A 12,931-nucleotide genomic window follows, 5' to 3' on the forward strand; every position below is an offset into this window, starting at 1 on the left:
TACTCACTTAAAAATAGCAATTTCAGTTGTAGGTATAACTGGCCTTAAAAGGTCAATTAATTTGATACACTACAACGGTTTGTTACAATAAATATAAGCCTTATTAATTAATTGGTTTGAGTAGGTGTCAGAACAACAGCTGTAGTTTAAATAAGGTGGTGGTGGTACATACCAGTCATATAAGTCTGCTATGCTTAGTCTGCATGTTGACACTGTCATTTTTATTGTAAACATTTCCATACTGTATACTCAGAGGAAGAAATGTATTAATGAAAATGTGGCTTTGTGCTTCAAAAGCTGCAAATACCACAACAGTAGTTTGATTGCAGTTGCCTGAAAATGTTTCTACCGTATACAAATTTCATTCTACAATCAAAATCTAAACCTTAATACACAGTAAAATAGCATATATACAAAAGAGCAAGTCATTATGTAATTAACTGGTAAAACAAACATGAGCAGTTGTCAAATATATTATTTTCATGGTATGTTGATGGAAGAGGAACAATGGTGGATTTGGGCCCCGGCTTGTCCTTTTGAGTAAAAACTAGCCTCTGGAGATACTGTATACACACAGAAAACACACACGCCCGCACACATTCACAAGAACATACAGTTAAATCTGAAGACACTAACAGACATGCCAGAGGGAAAGATAAGAGTGTTCATTAAAATAGGTTTCAGTAAAAAAAAAATATATATATATAGAAAATTAACAACAAATTTAAAAATACATTTAAAAAAACATGTTGAAACTATTAATGTCCACGTTTTCCAATGCCTTGCGGCATAAATAATAGTCTGCATCCCAAGCCAGGCTTCTATAATGGGCACTCTCACTCCAAACGTTTTACTTCATGGCGAGGACACTCAGTAGATGGGAAAGGAATGTTTCTGTGGTCTTCACAGCCCAGGCATGATGTAGGCAATGTTGTCCAAGGTGTTGGACTGAAAGAGACATAAAAGGAGAGAAATGTTACAGGCTGGCCTTATGCAACACACATGCTGTCACACAAAGTGCTGTCACTACAGCCACATATTTTTACTCTATACAGCCCAAGTGGGACATTAAACCTTTTAGAACAACATTTCTGATAGATGGCAAGGTGTGAGTGATTTACCAAGACATTGCGGGGACACCCGTTGAGCTGGGGGATCTGTGCTGTGAGGCAGGTCAGGGGTCCCAGGGCACACAAGATGGAGTCCAGCAGTACAGAGAGACTGCCTGACACTGCCACCATCCCCTGAGGGAGATGAGAGCAGAGGCAGTTAGTCTAGTGGTCACACACAAATCTTTGTTCAGACTTTACTCATATGAACGTGATAATGAGACATTTCTGTTGTAGGTGAAGAGAGTAAGGTTGGACACAACAGCTGGTCTCGTGTAGCTCAGCTGGTAGAGCATGGCGCTTGCAACGCCAGGGTTGTGAGTTCGATTCCCACGGGGGGCCAGTATGAAAATGTATGTCGCTCTGGATAAGAGCGTCTGCTAAATGACTAAAAAAAACAGCTAAGTTAAAAGATACAGGGAATAGGTAGTTGGTGTGTGTACCTCTGTCTCCTGTAACCGGTGGCCGATGAGGGACAGGGACTCTCCCAATAGCTGCAGGTGGGCGGCCGCGTCAATTGGGTCGACGTCAGGGACCCGTGCTGGTGACAGGGACACACCCACAGACGCCCGGCTGGGGGACACCAGCCCTGCTCCCAGCCCCATGCCCTTCATAGAGCCTGAGACACACAAATACAACACACGCAGTGACCAACTGAACATGAGTGTCCAGTGGACTACTGAGAGAGATAAAGCAGCATAGAGAAGTGGCAGGACTACTGATTGACTTGTAATCACTGTCAAAGCTGATAGAGCTGCAAGGCCAATGTGGCTGCAGATGGGCTCTAACCTTTGCTTTTGACTCCATCTGTGGAGCTCTTGCGTTTGACTGTAGTGGCCTCAGCTTTGTTCTGCTTGTGCTGCAGGTACTGAGCTTTCTGCTTCCAAACCTGTGTGTATATAGAAGCAATTTAGGCCATTGACCATGACTCATAGCATAGTGCAGGCACGCAATTCTTAAATTGATTTCAAATGTTTCTCAGAATTATCAATCAAATCTCTTCTTAAATTGATCATTTCAAGTGAAACTTACCAGTTTATCTTTTTCTGGGAGCTGTTTCCACACCTCTGCCAACTTTTTGCTCAGCTCCCCAAACACTGCAAAAACAGTAAAGTCTTTCTCTAGGTTTTGTATAACATATGTACCACAATTATGAATAGTTCCAATGTAATTATAAAAATGGAATAACTCTCCCCACCTAGTCCCGGCTGCTCTGCGTTGATGTTGACCCTGTACTCTTTACAGAACACCTGGTACGCTGTTGTGTTCTTCTTCTTGGGCTGAGAGAGAAAGGACAAGCAGGAGATGAGCAGACTACAGTGAGGGGAAAAGTATTTGATCCCCTACTGATTTTGTACGTTTGCCCACTGACAAAGACATGATCAGTTTATAATTTTAATGGTAGGTTTCTTTGAACAGTGAGAGACAGAATAACAACAACAAAATCCAGAAAAACGCATGTAAAAAATGTTATAAATTGATTTGCATTTTAAATGAGGGAAATAAGTATTTGATCCCTCTGCAAAACATTACTTAGTACTTGGTGGCAAAACCCTTGTTGGCAATCACAGAGATCAGACGTTTCTTGTAGTTGGCCACCAAGTTTGCACACATCTCAGGAGGGATTTTGTTCCACTCCTCTTTGCAGATCTTCTCCAAGCTGACGTTTGGCAACTGGAACCTTTAGCTCCCTCCACAGATTTTCTATGGGATTAAGGTCTGGAGACTGGCTAGGCCACTCCAGGACCTTAATGTGCTTCTTCTTGAGCCACTCCTTTGTTGCCTTGGCCATGTGTTTTGGGTCATTGTCATGCTGGAATACCCATCCACGACCCATTTTCAATGCCCTGGCTGAGGGAAGGAGGTTCTCCCCCAAGATTTGACGGTACATGGCCCCGTCCATCGTCCCTTTGATGCGGTGAAGTTGTCCTGTCCCCTTAGCAGAAAAACACCCCCAAAGCATAATGTTTCCACCTCCATGTTTGACGGTGGGGATGGTGTTCTTGGGGTCATAGGCAGCATTCCTCCTCCTCCAAACACGGCGAGTTGAGATGATGCCAAAGAGCTCGATTTTGGCCTCATCTGACCACAACACTTTCACCCAGTTCTCCTCTGAATCATTCAGATGTTCATTGGCAAACTTCAGACGGCCCTGTATATGTGCTTTCTTGAGCAGGGGGACCTTGCGGGGCTGCAGGATTTCAGTCCTTCACAGCGTAGTGTCTTACCAATTGTTTTCTTAGTGTCTATGGTCCTAGCTGCCTTGAGATCATTGACAATATCCTCCTGTGTAGTTCTGGGCTGATTCCTCACCGTTCTCATGATCATTGCAACTCCACGAGGTGAGATCTTGCATGGAGCCCCAGGCCGAGGGAGATTGACAGTTATTTTGTGTTTCTTCCATTTGCGAATAATCGCACCAACTGTTGTCACCTTCTCACCAAGCTGCTTGGCGTTGGTCTTGTAGCCCATTCCAACCTTGTGTAGGTCTACAATCTTGTCCCTGACATCCTTGGAGAGCTCTTTGGTCTTGGCCATGGTGGAGAGTTTGGAATCTGATTGATTGATTGCTTCTGCGGACAGGTGTCTTTTATACAGTTAACAAACTGAGATTAGGAGCACTCCCTTTAAGAGTGTGCTCCTAATCTCAGCTCGTTACCTGTATAAAAGACACCTGGGAGCCAGAAATCTTTCTGATTGAGAGGGGGTCAAATACTTATTTCCCTCATTAAAATGCAAATCAATTTATAACATTTTTGACATGCGTTTTTCTGGATTTTTTTGTTGTTATTATGTCTCTCACTGTTCAAATAAACCTACCATTAAAATTATAGACTGATCATTTCTTTGTCAGTGGGCAAACGTACAAAATCAGCAGGGGATCAAATACTTTTTGTCGGAAGTTTATTTTTTAATTTCTTGTTAACAAACTATAGTTTTGGCAAGTTGTTTAGGACATCTACTTTGTGCATGACACAAGTCATTTTTCCAACAATTGTTTGCAGACAGATTATTTCACTTATAATTCACTGCATCACAATTCCAGTGGGTCAGAAGTTTACATACACTAAGTGGACTGTGCCTTTAAACAGCTTGGAAAATTCCAGAAAATTATGTCACGGCTTTAGAAACTTCTGATAGGCTAATTGACATCATTTGAGTCAATTGGAGGTGTACCTGTGGATGTATTTCAAAGCGTACCTTCAAACTCAGTGCCTCTTTGTTTGACATCATGGGAAAATCAAAAGAAATCAGCCAAGACCTCAGAAAAAGAATTGTAGACCTCCACAAGTCTGGTTCATCCTTGGGAGCAATTTCCAAACGCCTGAAGGTACCACATTCATCTGTACAAACAATAGTACGCAAGTATAAACACCATGGGACCACGCAGCCGTCATACCGCTCAGGAAGGAGACGCGTTCTGTCTCCTAGAGATGAATGTACTTAGGTGCGAAAAGTGCAAATCAATCCCAGAACAACAGCAAAGGACCTTGTGAAGATGCTGGAGGAAACAGGTACACAAGTATCTATATCCACAGTAAAACAAGTCCTATTTCGACATAACCTGAAAGGCCGCTCAGCAAGGAAGAAGCCACTACTCCAAAACCGCCATAAAAAGCCAGACTACGGTTTGCAACTGCACATGGGGACAAAGATCGTACTTTTTGGAGAAGTGTCCTCTGGTCTGATGAAACAAAAATAGAACTGTTTGGCCATAACGACTATCTTTTTGTTTGGAGGAAAAAGGGGGTTCTTGCAAGCCGAAGAACACCATCCCAACCGTGAAGCACGGGGGTGGCAGCATCATGCTGTGGGGGTGCTTTGCTGCAGGAGGGACTGGTGCGCTTCACAAAATAGATGGTATCATGAGGAAGGAAAATTATGTGGATATATTGAAGTAACATCTCAAGACATCATTCAGGAAGTTAAAGCTTGGTCGCAAATGGGTCTTCCAAATGGACAACGACCCCAAGCATACTTCCAAAGTTGTGGCAAAATGGCTTAAGGACAACAAAGTCAAGGTACTGGAGTGGCCATCACAAAGCCCTGACCTCAATCCTATAGAAAATGTGTGGGCAGAACTGAAAGAGTGTGTGCAAGCAAGGAGGCCTACAAACCCGACTCAGTTACACCAGCTCTGTCAGGAGGAATGGGCCAAAATTCACCCAACTTATTATTCACCCAACTTGTGGAAGGCTACCCGAAACGTTTGACCCAATTTAAACAATTTAAAGGCAATGCTACCAAATACTAATTGAGTGTATGTGAACTTCTGACCCACTGGGAATGTGATTAAATAAATAAAAGCTTAAATAAATCATTCTCTCTACTATTATTCTGACATTTCACATTCTTAAAATAAAGTGGTGATCCTAACTGACCTAAGACAGGGAATTCTTACTAGGATTAAATGGCAGGAATTGTGAAAAACTGAGTTTAAATGTATTTGGCTAAGGTGTATGTAAACTTCCCACTTCAACTGTGTGTATTATATATATATATACACTGCTCAAAAAAATAAAGGGAACACTTAAACAACACATCCTAGATCTGAATGAATGAAATAATCTTATTAAATACTTTTTTCTTTACATAGTTGAATGTGCTGACAACAAAAGCACACAAAAATTATCAATGGAAATCAAATTTATCAACCCATGGAGGTCTGGATTTGGAGTCACCCTCAAAATTAAAGTGGAAAACCACACTACAGGCTGATCCAACTTTGATGTAATGTCCTTAAAACAAGTCAAAATGAGGCTCAGTAGTGTGTGTGGCCTCCACGTGCCTGTATGACCTCCCTACAACGCCTGGGCATGCTCCTGATGAGGTGACGGATGGTCTCCTGAGGGATCTCTTCCCAGACCTGGACTAAAGCATCCGCCAACTCCTGGACAGTCTGTGGTGCAACGTGGTGTTGGTGGATGGAGCAAGACATGATGTCCCAGATGTGCTCAATTGGATTCAGGTCTGGGGAACGGGCGGGCCAGTCCATAGCATCAATGCCTTCCTCTTGCAGGAACTGCTGACACACTCCAGCCACATGAGGTCTAGCATTGTCTTGCATTAGGAGGAACCCAGGGCCAACCGCACCAGCATATGGTCTCACAAGGGGTCTGAGGATCTCATCTCGGTACCTAATGGCAGTCAGGCTACCTCTGGCGAGCACATGGAGGACTGTGCAGCCCCCCAAAGAAATGCCACCCCACACCATGACTGACCCACCGCCAAACCAGTCATGCTGGAGGATGTTGCAGGCAGCAGAACGTTCTCCACGGCGTCTCCAGACTCTGTCACGTCTGTCACATGTGCTCAGTGTGAACCTGCTTTCATCTGTGAAGAGCACAGGGCACCAGTGGCGAATTTGCCAATCTTGGTGTTCTCTGGCAAATGCCAAACGTCCTGCACGGTGTTGGGCTGTAAGCACAACCCCCACCTGTGGACGTCGGGCCCTCATACCACCCTCATGGAGTCTGTTTCTGACCGTTTGAGCAGACACATGCACATTTGTGGCCTGCTGGAGGTCATTTTGCAGGGCTCTGGCAGTGCTCCTCGTGCTCCTCCTTGCACAAAGGCGGAGGTAGCGGTCCTACTGCTGGGTTGTTGCCCTCCTACGGCCTCCTCCACGTCTCCTGATGTACTGGCCTGTCTCCTGGTAGCGCCTCCATGCTCTGGACACTACGCTGACAGACACAGCAAACCTTCTTGCCACAGCTCGCATTGATGTGCCATCCTGGATGAGCTGCACTACCTGAGCCACTTGTGTGGGTTGTAGACTCCGTCTCATGCTACCACTAGAGTGAAAGCACCACCAGCATTCAAAAGTGACCAAAACATCAGACAGGAAGCATAGGAACTGAGAAGTGGTCTGTGGTCACCACCTGCAGAATGACTTCATTATTGGGGGTGTCTTGCTAATTGCCTATAATTTCCACCTGTTGTCTATTCCATTTGCACAACAGCATGTGACATTTATTGTCAATCAGTGTTGCTTCCTAAGTGGACAGTTTGATTTCACAGAAGTGTGATTGACTTGGAGTTACATTGTGTTGTTTAAGTGTTCCCTTTACTTTTTTGAGCAGTGTATATATATATAAATATATAAATAAAAGCATTTTGCTACACCCGCAATAACATCTGCTAAATATGTGTATGTGACCAATAACATTTGATTTGATATATACACTGTACAAAATGCAGGAAACACTGTCTACAAGCCTAAACTACCAATCTGTTTTGGTTCTTACCTTCTCTTTCTCCTGCTTTTCCTTTTCCCTCTCCTCCTTCTTTTTCTTCTTCTCCATCATTGCTACTTCATTACTTTGATGATGGTGAGTAAGGATGGGAGTAGGGATGGGGGCCCCTGTGGCATACATTCCACCAGCTGCAGTGTGATTGGCTGAGCCATGGGTATGGGTGTGGCTTCTCGATGGGTCTCCTGGAGAAAGCATCCAAGGAGCATGTATTAGAATGCATAATGAAAGTAACTGTTCAAGAAACCAATGTTAAACATCTTTCTGCAATAGGACTAAGGCAGACTAGAGGCAGCGTTCCAAAAGTTTCTCATCACCTCCTGATCCTTTGCTGTGCTTCTTCTCTCTCCCGCCTTTGTCTTTCTCCCTGTCCTTCTCTTTCTCCTTTTTCTTCTTGCTTTTCTTGCTCTTCTTCTTTTTTTTTGACAGATGCTTGTACGAGTCGTCTATCACCAGCTCTCCTGCCTCCAGTTCGCCCCCTGAGGAGGAGCTGTCTCCCCCCATACCCCCGCCGTAGTGCCCTGACACACAAGAGAGAGGACATAGGGTTCATGCAGGAATCAATACAAATACAGGATAAGTGGTTAAGTACACATGCAAATTTGTGTTTCTAATCATGTCTCATAGTGATAAATCTATGCCTAATGTTGCCAAAGGCACTCTTACCCTCCACCTCCACTTCTTTACCCACAACAGGCAGTGGATCTCGGCTCTGCTGCATCTTCTTGGGGACTTTAGAGAGCTGCTTCCGGTCTCTGTCCTTCTCCTTTTTTATCCCTCCTTTTGAGGATGAGGAGGAGTGGGGAGGGAAGGGGAAGCCCTCTCCTTCGGCCTTCTCCTTAGGCGAGAGCATGAGCTTCATCCTCAGCCCATCCGGCTCGCGTAGGTTCAGGAGATCTCCTTTAGGGGAACTGGTACCGCCATGGAACAGAGACGACGACTTGGAGGAGGAGGAGTGCTTTTTGGAAGAGGAGGATGAGGACATAGGGCGGGAATGAGAGGAGTGGCAGCCTTTGCTTCCTCCGGTGCTCCCATCACGTTTGCGGTCTTTGGAGGAGTGGGAGGAAGAGAAGGACGGGTAGGAGGGCTTCTTGTGCAGGTGTGGGCTCGGGTCTGAGCCGGTGGCCATAGGGGAGGTGATGGCCTGTAGGAGCCCCATGGCTGTGTCTGTGGGATGGGAGGAAGACGAGGAGGACAGGGAAGGGGAGTGGTCCGACGACTTTCGCTTCTTCTTGTGGGGAGGTGCGCCTGAGCCTTGCTGGTCTGGTAAAGAACATAATGAAGGGAGAGTGAGAACAGTAATGAATCTGTTCAGCGTAAAATTCACACAAATAATTCAATATTTTTTATTGACAGAGCAGAATTCCTTCCTCCCTTACCTCTATAATAGTAGTCTTCACTGTGCTTTTTCTTCTTCTTGTGGGAGTCCCCTCCCAATAAGAAAAGTTCAGAGTCCTAAACAGAAAAATACAGGATTTTACTAAATTTACAACCAACAGAAACTACATGGCACTACATTTTGAAGCCAGTGTTCTGGTGTTACCTTGGGCCGTTTCTTGGAGGACTTGCGGACCTGCGCAGCAATCTCCTCCTCCTCTCTGAGCAAGTCCTTGTATGATCTCCTCTTCTCTCTCTGACTGCGACCAGCCACAAGGCCCACTTCCCCTTCCATCCCTACCTCTGAGAAAGAGATAGTTGTAATGCACAATGGGAACTTCAGGCATTGCATGACAATTGGAATGATGATGATGACTTTTAATAACTAAATTATTGACAAATTTCTTCAAAAGAACATAAGAGGCACAAGAGGAAAGAACTGGCACAAATTACCAACTACTCCTTTCTTCTTGATCTCCTCAAAAGCCATGATCTCTCTTTTCTTCTCAACCCGCTTGCTCGTCTCTCTGTGTCAGGGTGTCACTAACATTAGGAAGATATTAGAACACAGTCATAAGGATATGGAGGAAACATCAGCCACTGACTCAGCCAATATAACACGGACATGTGACTGAGAGCAGTTTCACTGCAAAATACAGGATATTTACATTTCACTGTGAATGAAAGGATGTCATAAATAAGAGACTGAGACAACAATAAAGAAGTATTTGTACACCAAATTGATCAAACTGAGTAAGCCCCGTCAAAAAGCAAGAACTGCCTTGTTACAACCCGCCACCACATATGGGTGATGAGATGGGACATTCAATTGCTGTAATTGCCGTCTCTCCTTAAAGTTTGGATAACGGTCTACACTGATAAATGGCATGCTTGAGCCTATAGTAATAATAGATACATTACAAAACTGAAGTGTGTTTAGGTAATTGAAGGATAAATTCCCGCCTACTTTCGAAAAAATACACAAACACACCCCCTTTCATTAGCTGAGAGTCCCTAACTCCCAACATTTGAAACCCCTTCTAACTCGTATTGCTGATTATGTGCTGGGTTATCCGGAAGGTACTGCAATAGCAGTCCGTGGCTTCTGGTGCAGCTAGGCCTATGTCGGTCTAAATCGAGAAAGAAAGTCATTTCCAAGCATTTGGTTCATAAATTATTTTTTAGCATACTGAGGTGAGAACATGTGCATTTTACTGTCGCAAAGAGAGAAGAAATGTACAATTATATGTAATTTTACTACCTCTCCGGATTCACCAATTTACGCGGTTCCAGTCGCCATCTTTGATACCAGTCAACAACGACGCATGTCGGCAGGGGGAGGGACTTGACTGGGATGTAGCGAATCAGAACAATTAAATTGTGTACGTTATTGTAGTGCACAATGCCAATTGCGGGAAATATACATTGCTTCTATTAATTTGAAGATATTGTAATGTAACCAATATGTAACAATTATTTTCCATTTACTAATTCTATGAATGAGATAATGACAACTGCATTAACTGACAATGCATATTGATGTTACACCAAGTCTACAAAGACACCCTCTTTTTCTTATAAACATATTTTATTCATCCATTAACTCAGATTGTTACAACAATGACCATGATTCATTTTTTACAGTAAACATTAATGTACAACACATGCAAGGCAACATTTAAAAAAGGCAGTGACACAAATATGATGTTGAGAGGGAGACCAACACAACAGTCAAAGGTAATGAGTTCATAAATATATTTTTTATGTACTTTATCACAGTAGTATGCCCATTACCCCCGTGGTAAACAGGAGAATGTATCCACAAAGACAGCCCCCTCTACCTATCCCCCAAATTCTGCTTCTGTAGACTGAGTGACGTGAAGCTGGCCAGCAAGTCAGTTACCTCATCAACCTGAAACAGAAGAGAAGCCATAATTGTCACCTGTGAAGGCTCATTCATGCTTGTACCAAGTAATAAGAATGATATCAGTTGGTTGTGTTACCATTTGGTTCAATGCCAAAAAACAGGTGTGTGTGTGTGAGAGAGAGCGAGTTAAACACAAATGTGTCTTACCTGTTCTTTGGTGCGTGTGTGCTGCAGCTGTGATGAGATATGGTCCAGTCTCTCTCTGGCCTCACTCTGTCCCATCACATTCATGTACTCCCTCAGCATCTGAATGATCTACAGAGCCATGGAGAGAGAGAATTTCAGACTGCACCAAATAAACGTTGGTATACTAATGTTTACATAGTGCTGTTGTTATAACCCCTTATTACCTGTGTGACCTCCCCTCTTAGAGTTTCTATACTCCTCGAGTCTCCTTCCTGCAGGATGTTGAGTTTGGAGTGTGCCAGGTGCAGGGGGGTCCTTCCTGCTCGGTCTAGGGCATCCACACGTGCTCCTGAACAGAAACACAACATTAACAAGTTACCCTCAGCTGGTGTACAGTATGTATGTCCATGTGTGTTCATACATACAGTATGGCTTCTCACCTCCTCTCAGCAATGTGGTGATTACAGGCACATGGTTGGTACAGGCCGCTGCAGAGACAGGTGCAGAAGTGGAAAGATTGTGGAATATATACATTTTTCAGTCATGGAAAAGTAAAATCAAAATACATTTTTCATCTTTTACTTTTCTGCCATCGGGACCTAAAGTAGCAATGTTGTACACCACTGAACTAAATGCTATACTTTCTGTGCCATGTGTTGTTCTTACCCAGATGGAGAGGGGTGTTCCCAAGGCCATCCCGCTGGTTAGGGTCAGCACCGTAGCTCAGAAGAAGTTGCACTGCAGAGCCAGAAGGAAGGGGACGAGTTAATAATTTGTTCACAGTAATGCTGATGTGATTATTATCAGTTCATAACAATGTCATTACTCTGTTGAGTAATGAATCATGAGTCCCTTGCACTTCTCACTTTGACTTACCGATGCTCTCGTTGCCGTTACAGGAGGAGAAGTGGAGGGCTGTTCTTCCTTTGTCATCTGCTGCACAAGGGTCTATATCTTCTTGAAGAAGCCTGCGCACTGGATAAAAAAAGAGACAGAAACTTTAAACACCTGAAAGGGATGCCATATATTACTTAGTCTTGTTGAGACTTACAATAGAGATGTTCCAATAGTTCTCTTCAGTGCCTACCTGTATCAATGTCGTTGCCATTGGCAGCCTCTCGAAACCTCTTCACCACTAGAGAGAATGAACAAACATGCCAAAGTTCAGGTAAACAACAGGTATAATGCTAAGCTCTATGCGTTGAGTGTGGAAATGCCTATCACCGTCTGATGTATTAGGCTAGTATAATGCATACTGATGATACTGTTATCAAAGTTCAGGAGCCATAGCCTTGCATGACATCCCAGTCCCACCGCAACATTCAGACAGCTTTACACTATTTACACCTCATGATTGGGTTTGGAATTCACAGTCAACTCTTCCATCAACACAAAAACATTTTCCAATTTTGAGTGTGTGGAATTTCTGTACCATAAATATATTTTCCAATGGGCCCCACATTTCGCCGGGCTCTCCCTTGTCGCCTCGCTCTACACCCTGTCACCTTCCCGGGTTTGCTGCTCGCGCCACCCGCCCCTAATCCAACTCGACTGGGTTCCCATAGCAAGTGGAGGTACCGAAGTTCTTGCTCAGCGGTCTGTCCTGTACGACTCAATCTCACCGTGCCCTCCCCGAATCCAGTTATCCCAAATCCCTCAGCAGCACCTCCATCCATCCTCTCATCATTTCTCTTTAGTTCACCCTCTTTCTCCTCCGTTTCTCTTGATCCAGTCTCCACCGTGTGTTCACCCTCGGAGCTTGAACGTTCATCGTCAGAAGCTGTTGCAACAATTGGACTCCACCCGTCCATGTTCACCGACTCATATGGAAGATTTATTTAGCCGTTCTCTCTTCAAATTGATCCTCGTTCGCAAGCCAGTACTAGGAGCTACGAAAATAGTAATTTATGTTGATGAACTGACTTAGAACTTTGAATACGTCGTTTATTTCCTCCGTTGCCATCGCTGGCACTAGGACATCAATACAGAAACTATTCTACACACATTTACCATTGTGGCTCATATGTTCATGCCTTGAATTCAATATGAGCGCCTGTCACAAGAGCCAAAATGTCTCCTGTTTCATATTTTCAATTCTCACGGAGAACAAGCAGTAAAAGGCGCTCCTATTGTACAGA

At 44.0% G+C, this 12,931-nt stretch overlaps 2 protein-coding genes across 2 annotated transcripts; both read right to left on the reverse strand.

The window, feature by feature from the left end:
* Positions 1-265: 265 nt before the first annotated feature.
* Positions 266-10,060, reverse strand: LOC311103574 (HMG domain-containing protein 4-like). Its single transcript, XM_084145163.1, has 13 exons — positions 10,002-10,060; positions 9,194-9,283; positions 8,907-9,043; positions 8,743-8,818; positions 8,030-8,626; positions 7,681-7,884; positions 7,358-7,548; positions 2,308-2,389; positions 2,142-2,206; positions 1,899-1,998; positions 1,553-1,728; positions 1,122-1,244; positions 266-948 (listed from the first exon to the last, which is right to left on the reverse strand). Exons 2-13 carry the CDS (start codon positions 9,228-9,230, stop codon positions 904-906), a joined length of 1,833 nt encoding a protein of 610 aa, XP_084001289.1. The 5' UTR covers positions 9,231-9,283; positions 10,002-10,060; the 3' UTR covers positions 266-903.
* A 257-nt stretch (positions 10,061-10,317) lies between these two features.
* LOC311103594 (ankyrin repeat domain-containing protein 54-like) lies at positions 10,318-12,815 on the reverse strand. The gene is made up of 8 exons (XM_084145188.1): positions 12,226-12,815; positions 11,881-11,928; positions 11,670-11,768; positions 11,460-11,531; positions 11,234-11,281; positions 11,018-11,142; positions 10,815-10,922; positions 10,318-10,652 (listed from the first exon to the last, which is right to left on the reverse strand). The coding sequence occupies exons 1-8, from the start codon at positions 12,602-12,604 to the stop codon at positions 10,578-10,580; spliced, it is 954 nt and encodes a 317-aa protein (XP_084001314.1). The 5' UTR covers positions 12,605-12,815; the 3' UTR covers positions 10,318-10,577.
* Positions 12,816-12,931: the final 116 nt, after the last annotated feature.

The sequence above is a fragment of the Coregonus lavaretus genome, assembly GCF_964263955.1.
Source record: "Coregonus lavaretus genome assembly, chromosome: 28".
Lineage (NCBI taxonomy): Eukaryota > Metazoa > Chordata > Actinopteri > Salmoniformes > Salmonidae > Coregonus > Coregonus lavaretus.